Here is a 23,323-nt window from a genome sequence, read left to right as displayed (position 1 = left end):
TCAGCTGTTCAGGTCGTCTTGGACACCAGAGTGTCTACGAGCTTTTGAGCATTTGAAAGGAAAGCTAACTAGTGCTCCCACACTAGGCTATGCAGATTTCACTCTTCCTTTTATATTAGAGACAGACGCCAGCAACCTGGGTTTGGGGGCGGTACTGTATCAGGAACAGGGCGGGAGGAAGACAGTCATAGCCTATGCCAGTAGGAGGCTAAGAGGAGCAGAAAAGAATGATCAAAATTATAGTAGCATGAAGCTTGAGCTCCTGGCCTTAAAATGGGCTGTCACCGAGAAATTCAGGAGTTATCTTTTGGGGTCAAAGTTCACAATCATCACCGATAATAACCCCCTGTGCCACCTCTCCACGGCTAGTTTAGGAGCCATCCAACAGCGGTGGGTCGCTCAGCTGGCCGTGTTCGATTTCGATGTGAAGTATCGCCCTGGCCGGTGTAATACTGCTGCTGATGCTCTTTCCCGACGACCAGAAAACGGTGAGCCAGAACCTGACAGCGAAGACGCAGAGTTTGATGGATGTGTAGCCATATGTAACACTCTCAGGCCAGGTACAGCCCTAGATTTAGATCTATTGACAGCAGGTGTTGAGTGCTGTAAGCTCAGACAAGTAAGTGCGTCTGAAGTCAGTGAGACAGGGGTTCATGAAGCGGTCCAGGATAACACTCCTACACTCCCTGGATATTCCAAAGCAGAGCTTCAGAGCTTCCAACAGTCCGACCCAGTGATCAGAGTTTTGAGAGGGTTCTGGGATAAACAAAAGAAACCAACTTACCCGGACAAGAGAACTCTGACAAAACCAGTCCGCTCCTTGTTGAAACAGTGGTCGCGACTACAAGAGAAAGATGGACTTTTGTACAGAGTGATTGAAGATGCTCATACTGGAATCTGTCATCAGCTACTGCTGCCAGACAGCCTCAAAGACCAGGTTCTCAAAAGTGTACACGATCAGATGGGGCATCAAGGAATCGAAAGAACGTTGGGCCTGCTGAGACAAAGATGTTTTTGGGTGGGCATGCATGTAGATGTTGAGCAGTGGGTGAAGAAATGTCAGAGGTGTGTGTTAACAAAAATGCCACAGCCAAAGATTCAGGCACCCCACACCCCATTCTTAGCCACACGCCCACTTGAGGTGGTTGCTATGGATTACACAACATTGGAACGTGCCACAGATGGTCGTGAAAATGTACTTGTAATGACAGATGTGTTTACTAAGTTCAGTCAGGCCTTTGCTACACGTGATCAAAAGGCAGATACCACTGCTAAAGTCATCCTGAAAGAGTGGTTTCTGAAGTATGGAGTGCCAGAACGCCTGCACTCTGATCAGGGCAGGAATTTTGAAAGTGCTGTGATCGCTGAGTTATGCAGATTGTATGGAGTGAAGAAAACCCGAACAACACCACATCACCCTCAAGGGAACCCCCAGTGTGAACGGTTCAATCGCACATTGCATGACCTCTTGCGTACACTCCCCCCTGAGAAAAAGCGGCGTTGGCCTGAACACCTGTCAGAGCTAGTATATGCGTACAATGTCACACCACACTCGACCACAGGGTATTCACCCTACTATTTGCTGTTTGGAGTTCACCCTCACCTTCCGATTGATGCACTGTTGGGCCACGAACAGGAGAACAGTGATAAACCAGACTGGTTAGCTGTACACCAGGAGCGTCTTCAAGATGCTCATGCCAGAGCGAGAGAGTGTGCTGAACGAAAGGCTGAGGAAAGAGTAGCTCGGCAGCAAGAGCGAGTGTACTGTCCAAATGTTCAGGTGGGACAGTTTGTGTTTCTCCGCTATAGACCACCAGGAAGGAACAAGATTCAGGATGCTTGGTCAGCCATGGTGTATAAAGTTGTTGATGTTCAGGGTACCACGTACACAGTGGAACCACTAGAGGGTGGGCCAGCAAAGAGGGTACATAGATCTAACCTGCAGCCCTGTGTAGGTCCTGTGCCGGCACCCAGGCTGCGTCACCGTTCACCTACCCCCATGGATGAAACTGACCACAGTCCAGAATCAGAGATGGAGTTCATGGAGCCTGAGTTCATTCTGGAAGAGAGAGTCACACATCCAACAGCTCAGCATGGAGCATTTCAGGATTTTGAGAATGTGGATCCAGGGATTGAGACGGAGCACTATCCAAATGAAGGAGCTGAGAGTGTGGAGGAGAGAGAGGAAGGACTTGAAGAGGAGATAAGTAACATGTCGGAAGAGAGCTTGGAGACGGAACAATTGCCCTGCCCTCATCCACTGTCTAGGGCTCCCTCCACGCCTGCAGAGAGGTCAAAGGAGAGGCCTGTACCTGCTCCCCGCAGGAGAAAGGAGGCTGTCAATGGAGACACACCCGTTCCTCCTACACGCAGGAGTCAGAGAACAACTGCTGGACAAAACAGAAACCCTTTTAACTTGCCCATGTCTGCATGTAACGCGGTGTCCTTTAGTCCAGATTTACTGTCTCAGGTGTTAGCAGGAATGGTCCTTTATTCATCACAACTTAATGGGGCTAAGGATACATAAGCCACCGAGGACGTTGACTTGTAGCAGGGGAGAATGTAGCCAGGTGAACAGGGGTGATGGTGTTTTCTGTCTCTGTGGTGTGTTTTATTAAGTGTCCTGTCACTTTAAGAGCTGCGTATGGGGAAACTCCTGCGAGAGTTGCAAAAGAACAAAAGACGCGAGTACCGCGAATTGGAGAAACTGAGCAGATAATGGCGTTAACACGTGCATGTTACCTGTGCGAATAACTCAGAGAAAAGTGAGTACAACCGCAAGATTAGTTTCTGCAATCTATGGTGGAGAGACTTTGTGAGCTCACAGGTTGACATTCGGGACTGGAGAGTGTACCTGTTTGTTTGTTGCCGAGGACTGGTTCAGAGTGTTTTCCATAGTTTCCTCCGTGCCGAGAGCCCACCTGTTATGGCGTCGGGACAGCGTAAGTCGCTATTAATATGCAGTTCAAACAATGATTAGCACCGCTAGGTCATCAGATTTTGTTTATTTTATGAAACTGTAATATGTTGTGTTGGTGTGCCTCGCAGAGGGGAGAAGGAGCCGAGTTTGAGCAGCGTCGAGCGTGACGTGAGGCTCTTAGACTCCAAGTGAGGAGTGAGTGAATTCTTTTTAGTTAGAAGATGATAAAAAAAATGTACCTTGTTTATATATATTTATATATGCATTTGAGTTACTGTAATGGTGTTTATTTTAAAAGGATGGTATCCAGAGTGGCTAGAAATGTGTATTTTATTCAGTCAATTTTTGTGTGTTTATTTTCTGTTTACAGATAGAGATAGCCACTACTGTTGTCTGTATTACCGGATTAATGTTCACAAAACTGAAGCTAGCCTACACAAGAGAGATAGTAGGAAATTATTTTTGTTTTGGTTTTCTGGTAACTGTGATATTCCACTCAGAATTACAAAGTTAATGCTGTGCCTTTTCAAATAAAGTACAGTCTGGGAATAAGCAAACCCACAAATTTATTTTGTTGTGTCCATTTCTCCTATGGTCTGGTCACATATGTTTCAAGACTGATGAACAGAATGGAAAAATCAGAAGAAAAGTTTCATATTCAGAAAAAAGTTTGAGAAAAGAAGAAAAGTATTTGGATGTAAATGTGTAAGACATGTCAAACATGTCCTTTAAAATGAAATCATTACATCATCATTAGTGTGGTCAGAGATGTGATGGTTATAAATCTACGGAGACTTTTACACACATGAACTCTTTGTTGTTTTTGTCTTTATTCAGAAAAGTTTCAACTGGCTGAAAAATCCTTCCAAAAATCTGATTTGCTGTTTTCTGGTGATGAGACCAAAGTAAATGTTGGTCAGAAGGACATTTGCCTCCATCCATTTTCTACAGCCGCTCCATCCTATTCAGGGGTGGAGGGGCTGGAGTCTATCCCAGCTGCCACTGGGCCAGAGGTGGGGGCCACCCTGGGTGGGTCCCCAGTTCATCACAGGGCCACACAGATAGATGACATTAAAGGGATAGTTCGCCTCTTTTGGCATGAAGCTGTATGACATCCCATATCAGCAACATCATTTCTGAACATCTTCTTACCCCCTGCTGCGTCCTGTGAGCAGAGTTCCAGCCTCGTTTTGGTGTTGATGAAGGTAGTCCGGCTAGTTGGCTGGGGTTTAAAAAATAAAGCGTTTTGCTTCTCAAAACAATATGCGTTCAAAAGAGTAATACATTTGCATCACAAAATCCTTCTTCAGGAAAAAGTCAGACCTCACAATCTCTTGGCGCTATTTTTGCCTCCCTTCATATCAATGCGTTCAGCCACCTAGCGATAGCCGCGCCTGTTACGGTGTTTGCTGCTCGGTCTGCACTTCGGTCCCATAGACATCCATTATAATGAATACAGCATGAGACTATGGCACACCTGAGCCGTTTCTGTAATCTGCCACTGCAGAAAAACTAAAAATCTGTAAAAACTGATGTTGTAGCTCATCAATGACATATCCCAGACCTGATAATCCCCCATAGAATATTTCACTTTGCATTGCATACATTGAAAATACAGCAGTTTGTGTGTGTGTGTTTTAACAGAAATTGGTGTTTAGCTCATATACACTAGTATTTAAAGGGTTCATTTTTTTGGAAAATAATTGAAAACTTGGTGGTTATGATCAGAACTGACGTGGAAGAAAAGATTTATGAAAAAATGTCCCTTTGGAAGCTGCTGCTGACTGTGTGAATGTGTGTGTGTGCTGCTTGTTGCTGCTGTCCAACTTCAGATGAGCAGGTGGTGAAGTCCGTGGTGAGCGTGTACCCAGCAGCATCCAGAGTCCACCTGGAGGGGAGGAGCTCCCTGCTGTGTCTGGCCTCAGGCATGTTTCCTCCTCTGGTCCGCTTCTCCTGGAAAAGACAGAAGAAGAACGGTGGTCTGGAGGAGCTGCCCCCTGCTGAGGGATGGCAAACAAACTTCCAGCGGTCGGGACGCTCCGCCGCCATCAGAGCGGTTGATAGCGACTCTCTCCACACGTATAAATACAGCTGCTCCGTGGAGCACGAGGGGGGCCGAGTGGAGGCCCAAACACAACAAGGTAACCAAGGCTCGGTGACTGTGTTCAGCAGGGATTCAGCTTCATGTGGAGACGCTGTCAGAGAGAGCAGAGGAGCAGAGGACGGACATTTCTCACTGCAACTCCAAACCTTTTCTCTTTCAGAGGTTCCTGCTACTCCACCACCAACAGCAGCAGCTCCACCACCAACAGCAGCAGCTCCTGCACATCTGCCAGAAGAAACGTCTCCAGCATCTGATCCAGCAGCGAGCTCGGTTCCTCCTCAGCCTGTGAAGCTGTCAGCCTCCTTCCAGTCTGAGCTGAGGGTGAAGCTGCTGTGCCTGCTGTACACGCTGCTGATAGTGAAGAGTCTGATGTGCTGCTGTGGACTCTCTCTGCTGATGATCCTCAGAAACAAGGGAGCGTCCACCGGCTGCACACATGCTGACTGACTGTTTTCTGCTGGCCTTTTCTCACCATCACATCTCATCCGTTCATCTGGTTCATCACTTTGATCAGCGTTCACCAACCTTACTCAGGATGTGTGGGAGAAACTAAATGAAGCTGAATTATCAGCTGCCTTGTAGATGTTTCAGCATTTAACAACATTTCTCTCTTTTTAATATTCTGTATGTGCACAGTGTGTTTGCTTCTTCACATTTATTCACTTCAACATTCTCAATAAAGTGGAAAATAAGCTTGTTGTTGTTTGTTTCTCTGCTTGTTTACAGGTTAGGTATGTTGACAGCCTTTTGACTGTGGTGTTAAGTCTCTTCCTCTCATTTCATTTGCTCTCTTTATTCCTCTCTTACCCTGTGAATAAGTGAATAAGTGACTGAGCTCCGTTCAGCTGTGTGGGTGGAGGGCTCAGTGGTAAAAAGGTTTCCAGGAAGCAGAGAAAAGACAAACAGCAGAGAGGGGGGTTGATGAGTGTGTGCAGCAGCAGATATGAATCTGTTCTCAGTGGTTATTAGGTCAGAAAAACCTGCTGACAGACACTCAGACTGCCTTCGCTGCAGCTGTGTGGGTTCCTGCTCTGCGGCCTCCACACCGTTAGCTGTGGCTTTTCACCTTAATAACACAATGACAGTTACAGCCATCCACTGAGCTGAGAAAATCATTCCAGGAAGCATCTGTGTTCTTCATCTGTGAGAGAAACAGCTCGAATCATGAAGCCAGAGCTGAGAAATGAAGCTTGATGGAGCAGAAACCTGCTGCAGTTTTGTGTTGTTTTACAACATGTTTGCAAAGGCAAAATAAAGTGGAAAGTGTTTCCTGTGTGTGTTGTAAAATCAGAATGTACACTGTGATCCTTTCCCACATGTTTTAATGTGCTGAATCCTGTTAAAAGATGGGTCAGACTGAGACTTTATCCGTCACCATAAATTCATTCAGGGACACTTAAATGTGTTTATTGCGTTTATCTAAAAATGATCATGAAACACTTTATGGATTTTTATTGTATTTGAGAAACTGAGACTAGAATAAGCAACTGGAGAAAGCTATCTCAGTGGGTTCATGAGATGGATAAATTCATTTGTAGCACGCTCCAGTGTGGAATTAATATACCTTAAAGCGGAACTCCGGGGCATTTGAAGCGTGTTTCCATTGCTAGAGGTTGTCAAATACTGTTAGTATGACACAGAGAGGTCCAGATCTGTGCTCCCTGTGTGAAGATCGCTCTGTCCGCACAGCGTGTCATGCGAGGCTAATACGTGGTGGCTAAGGGGCAAGCGCTAACCCTTCCACGTAAAACAACAACTTGCACACAGCAGAAACGTCACACCACTTTATAACCCATCCGACAATAAAGTCACAAGCCTTACCATCAAAATCATATGCATGGTTCTCACATTACTGGCATGGGGACGTTACAAAAAAACTTTATAAACAGCATGTAACTCACCGGCTGGTTGTAGGCTCGCGCATGTGAAAGCCCAAAAGAGTCGATGGAGAATAATCCCATATACAAAACAATTATATTCTCTAGAAAAACTGCGTTCAAGTATTTAAAACATTACAACAATACATACCCAGTAATATTCTTGTAATGTTTTAAATACTTGAACGCAGTTTTTCTAGAGAAGATAATTGTTTTGTATATGGGATTATTCTCCATCGACTCTTTTGGGCTTTCACATGCGCGAGCCTACAACCAGCCGGTGAGTTACATGCTGTTTATAAAGTTGTTTTGTAACGTCCCCATGCCAGTAATGTGAGAACCATGCATATGGTTTTGATGGTAAGGCTTGTGACTTTATTGTCGGATGGGTTATAAAGTGGTGTGACGTTTCTGCAGTGTGCAAGTTGTTGTTTTACGTGTAAGGGTTAGCGCTTGCCCCTTAGCCACCACGTATTAGCCTCGCATGACATGCTGTGCGGACAGCGCTATCTCCACACAGGGAGCACAGATACGCACCTCTCTGTGTCCTACTATCACTATTTGACAACCTCTAGCAATGGAAACACGCTTCAAATGCCCCGGAGTTCCCCTTTAAACCTTTGGAAGATGCAAGCATTCCTGTGGGGATGTTTTTCTGGGTCAGGACCAGATGTGGGAAGTCTACACAAAGGAAGAGACGGAAATCGCCTCATTTACAACCACCTTCGGCCTATGAAAGCTTGAAATAACCCTGTTGGAAAAATGACTAACCCGCCTATGGAACCACACTGCCCCCTAGTGGTCTGTAGTGTTGAACAGTTAAATCCAAACGGAGTCAGTAAACTGGACAGTTATATGCAGTAATGCAACTGTTAAACGATGTCCCTTCTGTATCTTTTTGTACTCCATTGTTAACACAGGAAAATAACATTGTTGGGTTCGCTATTCATATGTCATAACTGTACAGATGAACAAAGATAGAAACAGAATGAAGTAGTCTAAAGATACACGTTTTCTGTGTTTTTGTTCCTCCATCACCATCCATGTTCTTTTTACGTCGCACGTTTTTAACCTCCGCTGCTGCACGTTATCACATAGTTTTTTCTTACCAAGAAAGCCAGCATCAAGCTTGTCAACTTTTTGTTAACACTCTGTGAACTTAAGCTCACCTCAGAGTTGGTCAGCAACCAGCCAACTCTGACACTTGGACCATTTAGTCCTTCTGTACGGTGAAGTCCTCGATAACAGCCAGTTCCTGTTTCCTGGTGGAAAAGAAGCGACCGTCCAGCCAACTGCAAAGTCCATGAAAGTCATCCACAACCAAAGGACCCCCCCCCCTATTTTATTTTCCATTCACTAAGTGTTGTATATAATCACCCATATTCAACACGTCTCCTGTTTGTTTTAAGGTTCATGTCTTTGGTCGTATCGTTTTAATAAATAGTTCATATATCTATATATATGTGTAATCACAGGTTGTGTTGTATGCTTTCTTTATGTAATGTCTGTCCAACCAAACTAAAATTTATGAAAGTAGCGAGATGTGAGACTGAATATTAACTGAAATATTAACTTAACATACCAGAATTTCCTTCTTTGAAGGTGGTGCCCTACATACGAGGTTAAATAAGGTTTATTGAGACAGTGAGAACTTCTGGTAAATCCTTATATATTCTTTTTTTATTTTTATTCTTTTTTTATTTTTTATTTTTTTGCCTTGAGTTTAGTTGGTGTTATGTATTTTTATTACCTTAGTTTTTAGTTTTCCGATGTTCACTGTTGTTCCTTACACTGTAATTAATGCGGATTTACATGGTCATAGATGTTAAAGATAACCACAATCTCTGAGTGAGTTAATGGATATTTGTGAGAAATATATTTTTCTTTACTTTTGCCTATATCGAGGACTTGTGTTAGTTGGAATAGTCAGTCGGGAATATTTACGGTAGGTTAAAGTGTTTAAAAGGGTCTGTGTAAATGTGAAAGTAATAAGATGTCAAATGTGAAACGGGACAAAGAGTGAATTGTATATATGTTTGTATAAAATGGTTAATGGAAAATAAAAAGTAAAAAATAAATAAATCCTTATATTTTATCAGGTAACGCTACACTGTGGTATAATGACGGAGGCGTACTTTTTTACCAGCTTGGTGGCACATTCTTGTTATGACCTAATTATTACACATTTTGAAGCTTGATGAAATCTAAATATCTTCTCCTGAAAATCTGACACATTCTAAATGTTCTAAATGAAATAATTACCTCCAACTTTGATGACAGCTTCTTTATTATTTGATGATGTATTCTGGGGAAGTTAAAGCATCACTATTTTTCTCAAACCTGACAGAAGATGTGACCTGCACCTCCTGAACTCTGTGTGATTTCACATTTATCTTTCAAGCTGCTGCATGTTGTCTGCACCGACTGTGAAGCAAAAGCAGCCCAACAGCCACATCTGCAGGCTGTTCTCAGTGTTTACAGCACAATCATTCAGCTGCTTCCATGCATCAGCATAACACAGTAATAACAGCCGTGCTGTTTCTGTTCACAGCTGCTTACAGATGCAACAGATAACACAGCGTGTTACTAAATTCACCACCAAGCTGAATGTGTCTGTGGGAACATGAATGTTTTTTAGTCTTTCTGCATCATGTGACCCCATTTTTTCCATCTGCTGTCAGATTCAAATCCAGACCACAAAGCACACAGCAGCTTGGGCTGAGCTGTCAGTCAGCAGCAGCGGTCTTATCTGTGGGCCCACAGCAGGGGCTGATGGGAGCTCTGAGGAGCTGTCAGAAAGCACGTGGCCCTGCTCTGATCTCACAGCTCGTCCTTGTTTGGCCTCAGCTGCCTCAGAGCGCCACTTCTCCCCAGGTTCACCAGAGGAAACACCGCTGCACAAAATGCTTTTCCTCCCAGCCGCTGCTCTGTGCTGTCTGTGTTCAGGTGAGTGTTTCCAGCCAATCAGGAGCCAGCAAACTCCACCTGGAACAAACACCGTCCCACTGACCTTCGTCTGTCTGTCTGTGTCTCTGCAGCGCTGGTTGCCATGGCAGCAGAGCTGAGTCAGGACCAGTTAACGCTGACCGGGAGAGTTGGTCAAAGTGTCTCCTTCAGCTGTGGACAAACTGACCAGTGTGATTATGATAATAATGTATTCTGGTTACAGAAGAAAGAAACAGAAACATTCAGAGTGATTCTTTATATGAACAGAGTTAATGGTCGTGTTTATAAAGGTTATGGTCATCCTCAGAAAGATGATTTCTCAGCTGTGAATAAACAGAACAGCTGTGAGTTGCAGATACAGAAAGTTAAACTCGATCATTCAGCCACCTACTACTGCAGCTGCTGGAAGAGAGGTCCACAGTGAGAAATGATCCCTGCAGCCTGTACAAAAACCTTCAGATGAACAGATGGCAAACAGTGTTTGTGACATGAAGAGAGCAGTAAACCACAGCCCAGGTTCACATATTTCACCTCCATCTCAGACAGAGTCCCAAACACACTGAGCTGAGGGAGCTTCTTCTTCACTGCTGTCTTTATTTATTTCAACTTTCATTCAACTTTTTCTGCTCATTAAGAGAATTTTTCTGAAGGTTCAAAGATAAAAACTGTGCAGATTTCAAAGCTTTGGAGTGGAAAATGATCCAAATGAAACTTCAATGCAGCATAAATAAAAGCGAGACATTTTAAAGAGGTTTATTTAATCCTGAATGTTTTCATTCACATGTCCAGATAAATATGAATCTGCTGCTTTGAGCTGCTGCTGGAATAAAGTCCGTTCCTCCTGTGAAATGTTAATGAGCTCTTCATGAAAACACTTCCAGCAGCACTTGTTGTTGAACAGCTTCCAGCAGATTTCACCACATCATTTCACTTTATTCCATTCTCAGAGACAGATCTGGGACTGATCTCAGCTCAGGATTTTGTCCTTTAGCAGCAGCTTATCAGGACAGATTTCCATCAGTTTGCTGTGGATGTTCCTGCTCCCAGAGGATGAACCCAGAGTGCACTGAGACTGAGACAGGAGCAGGAAAGCTCCCTGCATTGATGTGAGGTCTTTGCACCATATTCCAGCTCAGAAACAGGACACGTGCACAGTGAGGGCATCATGGTCAACACGCTTCTCAAAGCATCTACACAAGGACATTCATGATGTGCTGATAGTATCATTGGGACCAGTCAGCTGATTCTCTTCCCCTGACGCTGAAATAACATCTTTAAGTGATTTCATGTGACTTTTCCATCCGTCAGCTCCATAGTTTTATATCTCTACATGTTGAGTATAAGGCAGCTTTCACAGCTATGTGGCAAATATCTGGCAAACTGTCACGGCCATGGGGTTTCCCCCATGTTTTTAGTTTTATGTTGTATCATGGTTTAGGCTTCATGTCTTGGTTTTTGAGTTCTTGATTTTAGTCTTGCCATTGTTTTCCCCTCACTTCCCATGCCTGATCATCAGTTCATTCCCTTCACCTGTCCATCCGTCCCCAGCTGCACTCACTCACCCATCACTCTCAGTTCACCATTTAGTTTCCCCGATCTCACCATTCCCTTATCACGTCAAGCCACGCCGAGATAAGTGTTTTTTCCATGTCATGTTAAGTCTTTTGTTTTGTTTTATTTTCTTGTCACAGTGATATTCATGTTTTATTTTCCACAGTTTAGTTTTGATATCCGGCTCAGCCGCGCCTTGTTTTAACCTTTGTTGTTTTATAAATAAACCAAGTTTTCTTTCTCACCTCTGGAGTCCGCATCCGTGTCCTGCCAAACCCACCCACCCCTGACAGAAAGAAATCACCAACGATGGACACGGCGGCATTCTGGGAGCTGGTCGGGACCGAGCAGCACCTGCTGGCAAAAGCTGGATGCTGCTAATGACCTTATGGACTCCTTTTTACAGAAGCAGGTCCTCCAGAATATGTCAGGTGTGTCACCCATCTGGGCGGAGGTCAGGAGTGTGCAGCGCGCTGCGTTACTGGACATGTTCGGCATGGAGCCTGAAAAGGTAGTAGCGCTGTACAGATCCCCCCCTCACCTCTCCAAAACCACAGTCCAAGACTCCAAGTCCAGGGAGCAAGCAGAGCTAGCAGAGCTAGCAGAGCCAGCAGAGCCAGCAGAGCCAGCGAGCTAGCAGAGCCAGCAGAGCTAGAGTCCAGGGAGCTAGCAGAGCTAGAGTCCAGGGAGCTAGCAGAGCTAGAGTCCAGGGAGCTAGCAGAGCTAGAGTCCAGGGAGCCAGCAGAGCTAGAGTCCAGGGAGCCAGCAGAGCTAGAGTCCAGGGAGCCAGCAGAGCTAGAGTCCAGGGAGCCAGCAGAGCTAGAGTCCAGGGAGCCAGCAGAGCCAGCAGAGCCAGCAGAGCCAGAGTCCAGGGAGCTAGCAGAGCTAGCAGAGCTAGAGTCCAGGGAGCTAGCAGAGCTAGCAGAGCTAGAGTCCAGGGAGCTAGCAGAGCTAGCAGAGCTAGAGTCCAGGGAGCTAGCAGAGCTAGCAGAGCTAGAGTCCAGGGAGCTAGCAGAGCTAGCAGAGCTAGCAGAGCTAGAGTCCAGGGAGCTAGCAGAGCTAGCGCCAGAGCCCAGAGAATCCGGAGGGCCGCAGACCCGCAGTCTCTAGCCCCTCCCTTCCACCCTCTTTTTGGGATTTCTGGAATCCATCCCTTGAGGGGGGGCTCTGTCACGGCCATGGGGTTTTCCCCATGTTTTTAGTTTTATGTTGTATCATGGTTTAGGCTTCATGTCTTGGTTTTTGAGTTCTTGATTTTAGTCTTGCCATTGTTTTTCCCTCACTTCCCATGCCTGATCATCAGTTCATTCCCTTCACCTGTCCATCCGTCCCCAGCTGCACTCACTCACCCATCACTCTCAGTTCACCATTTAGTTTCCCCGATCTCACCATTCCCTTATCACGTCAAGCCACGCCGAGATAAGTGTTTTTTCCATGTCATGTTAAGTCTTTTGTTTTGTTTTATTTTCTTGTCGCAGTGATATTCATGTTTTATTTTCCACAGTTTAGTTTTGATATCCGGCTCAGCCGCGCCTTGTTTTAACCTTTGTTGTTTTATAAATTAGCAGCACCTGCTGGCAAAAACTGGATGCTGCTAATGACCTTATGGACTTCTTTTTACAGAAGCAGGTCCTCCAGAATATGTCAGGTGTGTCACCCATCTGGAAGGAAAAGAGAAAAACGGGTTGGTATCTTTGCAGGAGGTTATTACAGGTTATACACAGTAACACTCAGTACTATGCATATAAGAATTAATTTTCCTTTACAGTCTCCAACACACTCTGTGTGTTCATCTAAGAAAAGGGGAGGTTTCATTTTTCTTTGATCACAACAGAATGTTCTAACGGTCATCAAGTCTTTCTTCATATCTAAATTTAACCACCTTGTGTTGCGATCATGCTTGGCTGTTGTTTTTATTTTTGTTTTCTGAGTCTTCGGCTGAGCATTATTCCTGGGACTCTTGGATGGAGTCTGGATTGCTCCTGCCATCACACCTGTTCCTCATCTGCCCTCACCAGGACACCCGAATAATAATATGAGATGATAATGAGAACACTGTCTCATCACAACAATTGTTGCCACGAGCAGCAAACGCCTTTCTGCTCTGAATGATGTGGGTGTTCCATCAGTGAGCAACATTTTGGAGTTCTTCCTGAAAGGTGATCAAAGAGACGTGTTCACAACCACATATTCTGTATCCAAAAGCATATCCTGATCATACAGTATTTTCTCTCCTTTAAATACACACATACACACCTCACTGCTGTTTAAACAGGTAAAAAGAAGCAGCTGCTTATCCAAGAAGTCACCGGTGAAATGATCTGAGTCCTTCAGTGTTTGAAAAAGGCAGACATCCCAAGTTCCAAAAACTCATTTCAGGGAGATGCTTATCGACCCCCCCCCCCCCCCCCCCCCCCGCCTATTTACTTTTGGGTGTCTCTAATTTTGCTTATTTATCAACATATTAAAACGGGGATTTTTTTAAAAGGCTCAGACAGGCTGGATATAGATAGTTAGATACTGTAGCTGGCTAGTTAGATATAGGCCTACACAATTTAGTAACTAAATGTGTATTGATACTTTAAATAAGTCTTTGATATGTTTTGCTTTATTTTATAACAGCATTTAACCAACAGAAATAAAATGCAGCCTACCTCCACATGTTTTACAGTCATTAAAGCTGCAGTCTGCAACTCTTTTTCAAGCATAATGCCTGGAACTGTCCGGGGATTCTGAAAGTAGTACATTAAATACCCCAATACAAAAAAAAAAAGAGTTCTCTAGGTCCCCTATATGTCCCGCTAGGTCCCTCCAAAGCCAGCAGGTTTGTTTACAAAATTGCAGACCGGACCGGTAAAAGGTAACCAATCAGGTTACGAGCTGGGCTCTGCTGTCTGTCAATCACCGATTGTGCACGCGCGATACAAGGTAGGCTCGTCCCCACGCTTATTTATCTGGACTATTGAACTTCATTACGGGCTAGTCTACTTACTGTGTCTTCCATGATCGCAAATGACAGGTGAGTTGATGAATGAGGAGTCGTGTACGTGCACGAGTTCTCATGTGTTTTGATGGGGCGGGACAGGAAGTTGAATAACTTTTTATTTTTCGGTTAAAAAATAAGCATTTCTTGCATTTTGCAACTACGGAGGTCACCGTTTTCAACTTCAAGCGTTCTGATAGATCATGTAAACTGTTAAAATGCCAAAAAGAAGGACTTTACGTATGACAACAACAAATCCTGCAGACTGCAGCTTTAAGTCCGCTGTGGGCAACACTGAAGTCACTGCTGCATACAGTGCACCTCGCCACGCTGTCATCATTCTTCACCTTCTCTAGACATGGATACACTTTAGTATATTCTGCTGTAAAATGAGTCTTATATTTTAGTTTTTTACTCGAGGATTCACCCTCTGCCATTTGGCAGGATGCACAGTTTTGAGTGGTAACTTAGGTGGCTGTCAGAGAGTAAATCGAAGCCCTCCCACACCGAACGTTATTGGCTAATTTTGCTGACTAAACCAATCAGCGCGCCCTCTGACAAGCAGTCGCCCTGAACGCTGGTTGAACAGAGCATCGCTTTGGACAGATACGCACAGGTTTCACACCCCTCTCTCTCAAAACGTGCATGGTGCACGAGTTATTTTATTGCCTGCACGCTCTCACTCGCATTGAAAAAAATAAAAAAAACACTCCCTCGCATAGTCTAAAATCCGGGATATTTTAGCCGACTCGCGGGCATCCGTGATTAACTATCAATATCAGGGAGACTCCCGGAACTTCAGGGAGACTTGGGATGTCTGAAAAGGTTGATCCAGTGCACGGTGTTTCCTTAAGGAAGCCCACCTGCTCTCTATACGCTGGCTGTGGGTGCTGGATGCTAACATCAAGCACTTTCTAGCATAGCTGTCATTGTGATCAAGGCTGAAGAATCTTTGAAAGTCTTCCATGGGATTTCTCCCCATGTTTTTAGTTCGGTGTTTTATGTGTTAATCATGTCTTAGTTTTAAGTCCATGTTTAGTTTTTAGTTTTCCCTCATGCCTTAGTTTTCTAGTCTAAAGCCCAATTCGCACGGGATAAGTATTACCTATGGATCACTGGTAATTCGCAACTACCCCCGCACCTCTGTAATTTTTTGTGGCGCATTCGGACGGGACAAGCAAAAGTCTGTAATTTACTGAAATCACAGACATCATGAGCGGATATTCCGTAATTGTCGTAACTTCCTGTTTTGCCCCGTTGTACCTGGTTGTACACATAGGTTGAACACACAGGTGTGCGTTCAGACGGGACTTAAATTACCACAGGACGTCTGTGTTTCGCCGAAATACAGTAGGTAATTCGTGGCGGAATTATTACCCCACAAATCACGGACATGGCGCATTCGCACAGGACTAAGAACTCAGACATTCTCCGCAATTATTCCGAATTACGGGGGGTCCATAGGTAATACTTATCCCGTGCGAATTGGGCTTAAGTCCAGTATTTAGTTTAGCCATGTTTTCCTCATAGTTTCTGTTGCTTTGCCATCACCTTCATTCACTTCACCTGTTTTAGTAGTAGATTTGCATACTCCATGCCCAAAATGATACCATAAAAGGCTGTGCTTCCTCTCTCCTGTGCCAGGAAGTGTTGAGTGTTGAGTCTATAAGAATGGCATCGAGGCTGTACCATTCTCTGTCTCCATGTCTGTATGAATCCTGGATGCAGTCCCCCCTCTTTTCTCACCTTCTGAAATGAAATATCCAGCAATAATTTCAGGATTACTATTTGTGGAGTATGCATGCATTTGATACAGTTGACCACAATATGTTACTCAAACGACTGGAGAACTGGGCGGGTCTTTCCGGAACTGTACTAAACTGGTTAAAAACGTACTTAGAAAACAGGAAGTACTTTGTATCAATAGGTAACTTTACATCTGAGCACACAAGAGTCACATGTGGAGTTCCCCAAGGTTCCATCCTGGGACCTCTTCTGTTTAACATCTACATGCTCCCACTGGCACAGATTATAAAAAACAACAGAATAAACTACCATAGCTATGCAGATGACACGCAGATATACATTACAACGTCACCAGGAGACCGAGGCCCTGTACAGGCTCGTGGTAAATGCATTGAGGAGATTAATGACTGGATGTGCCACAACTTTCTCCAGCTAAACAAAAACAAAACAAACAAAAAAAAAGAGGTAATTGTCTTTGGAGCCAAAGAGAAACGATTACAGGTCACCACAGAACTTCTATCTATACACCTAGAAACTACCAACCAGGCCAGAAATCTGGGTGTACTGATGGACTCAGACCTAAATATGGAAAAACACATTAAGGCAGTAACAAAGTCAGCCTACTATCACCTTAAGAATATATCAAGGTTAAAGGATCTGATGTGTCAGCAGGACCTGGAAAAACTAGTCCATGCATTCATCTTCAGTCGGCTTGATTACTGTAACAGCATCTTTACAGGTCTACCTAAAAAGTCAGTTAGACACCTGCAGCTTATTCAGAACTCTGCTGCTCGAGTCCTCACTGAGACCAAAGAACTGGACCACATCAGTCCAGCTCTGAGGTCTTTACACCGGCTGCCTGTCCATCAGAGGATAGACTTTAAAGTTCTGATGCTGGTCTATAAAGCTCTGAATGGTCCAGGACCAGAATGCATCAGTGACCTCCTGACCCAGTATGAACCTTCCAGACCCCTCAGCTCATCTGGATCCGGTCTTCTATCAGTTCCCAGAGTCAGAACTAGACATGGAGGAGCTGCATTCAGCTTCTATGCTCCACATGTCTGGAACAAACTCCCAGAAAGCCTCAGATCAGCTGAAACTCAGTGTGTTTAAGTCCGGGCTGAAGACACACCTATTTTCAGCTGCGTTTGAATAAAGCTCAAAACTTAATCACATTTTAACTCCTGATTTTATCTATTGTTCTTATTTCTTTCTTTTTTGTTTAAAATCTAAATTGTGCTTTTTATTTCTACTGTTCCTGTAAAGCACTTTGAATCGCCTTGTTGTTGAATTGTGCTGTACAAATAAACTTGCCTTGCCTTCCATGAAGCCAAATAACCATCCTGGAAAACCCATCCACTGCGCCATTGGCACAGACTCCATACGGCTTGAGTTCATCATAAGAGTCCACGTGCCGAACAAAGCTCGGTCCAGGATTGTGATGTAGCCGACGTCTGAGACCATGAGGCCGTCTCTGCTCAACATCTCAGAGATCCAGAATGTTCATTACATTACATTACATTACATTACATTACGGTCATTCTGCAGACGCTTTTATCCAAAGCGACTTACAATAAGTGTGTTCCACATCGGTAGGCAAAAGAACTTCAGGTCACAGAGCATAACTAGTGCTAGAGTAAGAGCGGTAAGTTAGGTACCGAGAGAAATGGGAAGAAAATTTAGAAACAAATAAGTGCGTAAGGAGCTGGGAGGAAACAGGTGATGTCCTCAGAGGGCGGATCAGGGTAATGTTTCCTGCAGAGAGGGCAGCGACTCAGCTGTCCTGACATCAGTCGGGAGATCTTAATTCCTAATTATTGCCTGTTTTTTAGTACTTAGTCCTGGTAGGAAATGGGCTTCATATGAAAGCATGAGAGGGATCTCTGATTAGAGATCAAAAGGGGGAATTTATGAGACTAATACAATGATGTCACAATTTAATGTTCTTTTTATACTTTTATATCTTATACTCTATTTTGAATGCACTTCTATGCTTGCTTCTATTGCTACTTATAAACATATACTCTGTAACAATCATATATTAGGAAACGGAAAAGTGCACTGTGTTCTGAATGTCTGAAGCTCTGGGAAGACGTAACACAAAAGGAAGGGCAAGAGTTGAAAAGTCTGGTGTCTGGAGAGAGTAGACATCAGAAAGAAGAAGTTCGTTAAGGGCAAGGGTGAGAGGGGGGTGAAGACAACGCACACACACATAAGGAGTCAGGCATTAAAGAGGTGAAGACTAAAGATAAGCACACATGGGTGGGGTTACAACGGGATAAGTCTACACCACGAGGGAGCGCGGCTTCAGAACACAGGGCGCTTGGCTTGAGAGCAGACTTTTTCTGTACTGCGTGTTCCCCAAGGATCCTTGGTAATAAATAACTGCAGTTTGTACTCCGTTCTCTCCGTCATTTTATTCTCTCGCACCAACCAACTCGGGGAAGTCAAAATACGACTTCAACAACACCAAGAAGTTCAGGATGGCAGAAGCAGAAGGCTGGAAACGCACAGGGAAAAATCTCTGAGGTGAAGGGAATCAGTAATCTGCCTTCAAAGACAGCTTGGAAAACTCCAACATCTTAGAAAGACTGAGAGCATGACCCACCATCCCAGCGGTTCCACTGAGCTGCTCCATCACATGGTATCACTGGTCTACTGGCCGACTTCCTCACTGAATAACGCGGTCCAGACTTCTAAAGGACTTCTTTTCCCTGCTGCTGGGGTCTTGCTGGCGGCCAGCTCCAAATCACATGGATCACTTCCCATTTTTTGCCTCAGTGCCTGTCAGACATATTGAGAAGTTGAGGCAGAGTCTGTGCCCCTGTTGCAGCTGCTTTCTGTTGCTGCTGCAGAGGCGCTTACATGCACACACAGAGCAGAAGGAAGAACATTTCAGAATAACACCAGGCTGAAAGAAGAGAGCAGAAGAGACGCTCATGTTGATCTGAACATTAGAGAAACACATCATGGAGCTGAAATATGATACTGCTTCATCATTTGGGCTGTTCAGCTCAGCTGCCACATTCAGCAGCAGACAGGTTTTTGTATCACTCTCACTCACTGTGTGGGGGAGGCTACGGCTACTACTACATCTTTGGCTCTGGAACTAAACTGTTTGTAACAGGTAAGAACAAACATTTCTTTTCCTTCAGTTGTTTTATTGTAGAAGCTCAAATGTGTTTAAAGTCAGTTTCTGCTGCTTCAGGCTTTACATGTTAGTTTGTTCATCATTAGCAGAGAATTCATCCTGCAGCCATTGTTCCAGAAGAAAAGCTCAATCATTTCTGAAAACATGTTGAAATCTCACTGAACAGCTAAACTTATTCTTTATTTCTGCAAATATTAGTGATGTTCCAAAGATTTAGGGTTTGATGGTCTCAGGGATTCTGTCACATCTGTTGTTCAAAAACAGGATGAGATTCAAACAGAAAAGTGATTTGATATTTACTCAGAATGATCATTTAAACATGTTTCATTTGAAATAAGATGAAGACGATAATTATTCATCATTCAAATATTTAGAAGTCATTTTTATCCTGTGAATTAAAGAAGTCTTTTTAAAATGTTAAATTGAAGTAAAACAGAATAAAAGCTGAAGATGAATTTACAGATCAGACAGTTTATCGTACTTTGAAGTTAAATTCAGATATTCATCATGTTTGAACTGGAGTAAACAGCTGTTAATGAACCTTCAGAGAAAACATTGGTGGACATATAACGGCTCAAACTCACTTCGTCTTCTTTTCCTTTCTGATATAAATCTAAATAGTAAAGGAGAAAATCTGTTTTACAAAGTAGTTGGAGGCGAATATGAAGTCTGACTTAAAGGCCGTATTTGACTTTAACATTAAAGCAGAACGCTCCAGTTAAAGTTCGACATGTTTTCTGTCACATTTGGGATTAAAGTTGCACCTGTTTGTACAGTTCAGTTGTATTTGTTTAAATCTCAGGAACAACTGAACTTAACTGTTAGTGATGTCACAGATATTTAGTTATTGATCATCTCAGTGATTCTGTTGGGTTGATATTTATTACAGGAGATTTGATGTTAAATATTAGTTTTCTATCTGTGTGCTTCTGTGTTTTAAATCAGTTCCAACTCAAAATAAGTCCATGAAACAGTTACTCGCTCAGATGTTCATCTTTTTCAGACTGAATATTGTTTTGGAAAAGAAGCTAAAAAAGAAGTGAAAATAACTGAATATGAAACCATGTTTGAAGGAGATTTTGAGCATATTTTAGTCAGTAAGTTCAATTCTGACAGACGATATGAGGCAACTTATTAAAGCTCAAACGCTTCTGTTTGTATGTTTCAAGACTGATGAACAGAATGGAAAAATCAGAAGAAAAGTTTCATATTAAGAAATAAGTTTGATTAAAAGAAGAAAAGTATTTGGATGTAAATGTGTAAGACATGTCAAACATGTCCTTTAAAATGAAATCATTACATCATCATTAGTGTGGTCAGAGATGTGATGGTTATAAATCTACGGAGACTTTTACACACATGAACTCTTTGTTGTTTTTGTCTTTATTCAGAAAAGTTTCAACTGGCTGAAAAATCCTTCCAAAAATCTGATTTGCTGTTTTCTGGTGATGAGACCAAAGTAAATGTTGGTCAGAAGGACATTTGCCTCCATCCATTTTCTACAGCCGCTCCATCCTATTCAGGGGTGGAGGGGCTGGAGTCTATCCCAGCTGCCACTGGGCCAGAGGTGGGGGCCACCCTGGGTGGGTCCCCAGTTCATCACAGGGCCACACAGATAGATGATATTAAAGGGATAGTTCGCCTCTTTTGACATGAAGCTGTGTAACATCCCATATCAGCAACATCATTTCTGAACATCTTCTTACCCCCTGCTGCGTCCTGTGAGCAGAGTTCCAGCCTCGTTTTGGTGTTGATGAAGGTAGTCCGGCTAGTTGGCTGGGGTTTAAAAAATAAAGTGTTTTGCTTCTCAGAACAATATGCGTTCAACAGAGTAATACATTTGCATCACAAAATGGTTCTCCAGGAAAAAGTCAGACCTGCTGGGAAGCAGGGGACTGCTCGGTCTGCACTTCGGTCCCATAGATCTTTTATTCCACTTCAGTTCTGATCATAAGTTTTAAATTATTTTCAGAAATTTAACCATTTAAAAACTGGTTTATATATTACAGAAACGGCTCCCATAGACATCCATTATAATGAATACAGCATTAGACTATGGCACACCTGAGCCGTTTCTCTAATCTGCCATTGCAGAAAAACTAAAAATCTGTAAAAACTGATGTTGTAGCTCATGAATGACATATCCCAGACCTAATAATCCCCCATAGAATATTTCACTTTGCATTGCATACATTGAAAATACAGCAGTTTGTGTGTGTGTGTTTTAACAGAAATTGGTGTTTACCTCATATACACTAGTATTTAAAGGGTTAATTTTTTTGGAAAATAATTGAAAACTTGGTGGTTATGATCAGAACTGAAGTGGAAGAAAAGATTTATGAAAAAATGTCCCTTTTCAGAAATTAAGGAGTTTTTTTTTTTTTAAATCAGGCATAACAAAAAAACTAAAAATCCCTAAAAATCAATGTTGTTGCTAATCATTGATATATCCCAGACCATAATTACCCCTACTCAATAATTCCACTTTGCATTCCATATTTGAAATATACACATCTATACATATATATGTAAATACTGGCACCTAAAGGCTTAAAATTTGGGCTAAAAAGTTCAAATTGGCATCTAAAGGGTTAATTTTGAGAAAAACAATTGAAAACTTGGTAATTATGATCAGAACTGAAGTGGAATAAAAGATTTATGAAAAAAAGTGGAAAAATATATTAATATATGATGTTTTTATGTCGTTTTAAAAGGGGACAAAAATGTCCCTTTGGAAGCTGCTGCTGACTGTGTGAATGTGTGTGTGTGCTGCTTGTTGCTGCTGTCCAACTCCAGATGAGCAGGTGGTGAAGCCCGTGGTGAGCGTGTGTCCGATAGCATCCAGAGTCCACCTGGAGGGGAGGAGCTCCCTGTTGTGTCTGGCCTCAGGCATGTTTCCTCCTCTGGTCCGCTTCTCCTGGAAAAGACAGAAGAAGAACGGTGGTCTGGAGGAGCTGCCCCCTGCTGAGGGATGGCAAACAAACTTCCAGCGGTCGGGACGCTCCGCCGCCATCAGAGCGGTTGATAGCGACTCTCTCCACACGTATAAATACAGCTGCTCCGTGGAGCACGAGGGGGGCCGAGTGGAGGCCCAAACACAACAAGGTAACCAAGGCTCGGTGACTGTGTTCAGCAGGGATTCAGCTTCATGTGGAGACGCTGTCAAAGAGAGCAGAGGAGCAGAGGACGGACATTTCTCACTGCAACTCCAAACCTTTTCTCTTTCAGAGGTTCCTGCTACTCCACCACCAACAGCAGCAGCTCCACCACCAACAGCAGCAGCTCCTGCACATCTGCCAGAAGAAACGTCTCCAGCATCTGATCCAGCAGCGACCTCGGTTCCTCCTCAGCCTGTGAAGCTGTCAGCCTCCTTCCAGTCTGAGCTGAGGGTGAAGCTGCTGTGCCTGCTGTACACGCTGCTGATAGTGAAGAGTCTGGTGTGCTGCTGTGGACTCTCTCTGCTGATGATCCTCAGAAACAAGGGAGCGTCCACCGGCTGCACACATGCTGACTGACTGTTTTCTGCTGGCCTTTTCTCACCATCACATCTCATCCGTTCATCTGGTTCATCACTTTGATCAGCGTTCACCAACCTTACTCAGGATGTGTGGGAGAAACTAAATGAAGCTGAATTATCAGCTGCCTTGTAGATGTTTCAGCATTTAACAACATTTCTCTCTTTTTAATATTCTGTATGTGCACAGTGTGTTTGCTTCTTCACATTTATTCACTTCAACATTCTCAATAAAGTGGAAAATAAGCTTGTTGTTGTTTGTTTCTCTGCTTGTTTACAGGTTAGGTATGTTGACAGCCTTTTGACTGTGGTGTTAAGTCTCTTCCTCTCATTTCATTTGCTCTCTTTATTCCTCTCTTACCCTGTGAATAAATGAATAAGTGACTGAGCTCCGTTCAGCTGTGTGGGCGGAGGGCTCAGTGGTAAAAAGGTTTCCAGGAAGCAGAGAAAAGACAAACAGCAGAGAGGGGGGTTGATGAGTGTGTGCAGCAGCAGATATGAATCTGTTCTCAGTGGTTATTAGGACAGAAA

General features: G+C 43.6%; 1 protein-coding gene across 3 annotated transcripts in view; it reads left to right on the top strand.

Moving 5' to 3' along the window:
- The window catches only part of LOC142398564 (uncharacterized), a 29,013-nt gene extending 5,974 nt beyond the window's left edge, over window positions 1-23,039 (top strand). Inside the window, exons 1-3 of one of the 3 annotated variants that reach the window (XM_075482615.1) lie at window positions 18,238-19,254; window positions 22,075-22,383; window positions 22,507-23,039. In XM_075482615.1, coding sequence (XP_075338730.1) covers window positions 19,110-19,254; window positions 22,075-22,383; window positions 22,507-22,793 — 741 coding nt within the window. In that variant the 5' untranslated portion in view covers window positions 18,238-19,109 and the 3' untranslated portion in view covers window positions 22,794-23,039. Of the gene's footprint in view, window positions 1-4,752; window positions 5,062-5,184; window positions 5,718-18,237; window positions 19,255-22,074; window positions 22,384-22,506 lie in introns of those variants that run through there. The other 2 variants (XM_075482613.1, XM_075482614.1) reach the window with 2 other exon arrangements.
- Window positions 23,040-23,323: the final 284 nt, after the last annotated feature.

The sequence above is a fragment of the Odontesthes bonariensis genome, chromosome 14, assembly GCF_027942865.1.
Source record: "Odontesthes bonariensis isolate fOdoBon6 chromosome 14, fOdoBon6.hap1, whole genome shotgun sequence".
In the NCBI taxonomy this organism is placed as follows: Eukaryota; Metazoa; Chordata; class Actinopteri; order Atheriniformes; family Atherinopsidae; genus Odontesthes; species Odontesthes bonariensis.
Note: the sequence above shows the minus strand (reverse complement) of the source record. Positions and strands in the feature narration are given on the sequence as shown.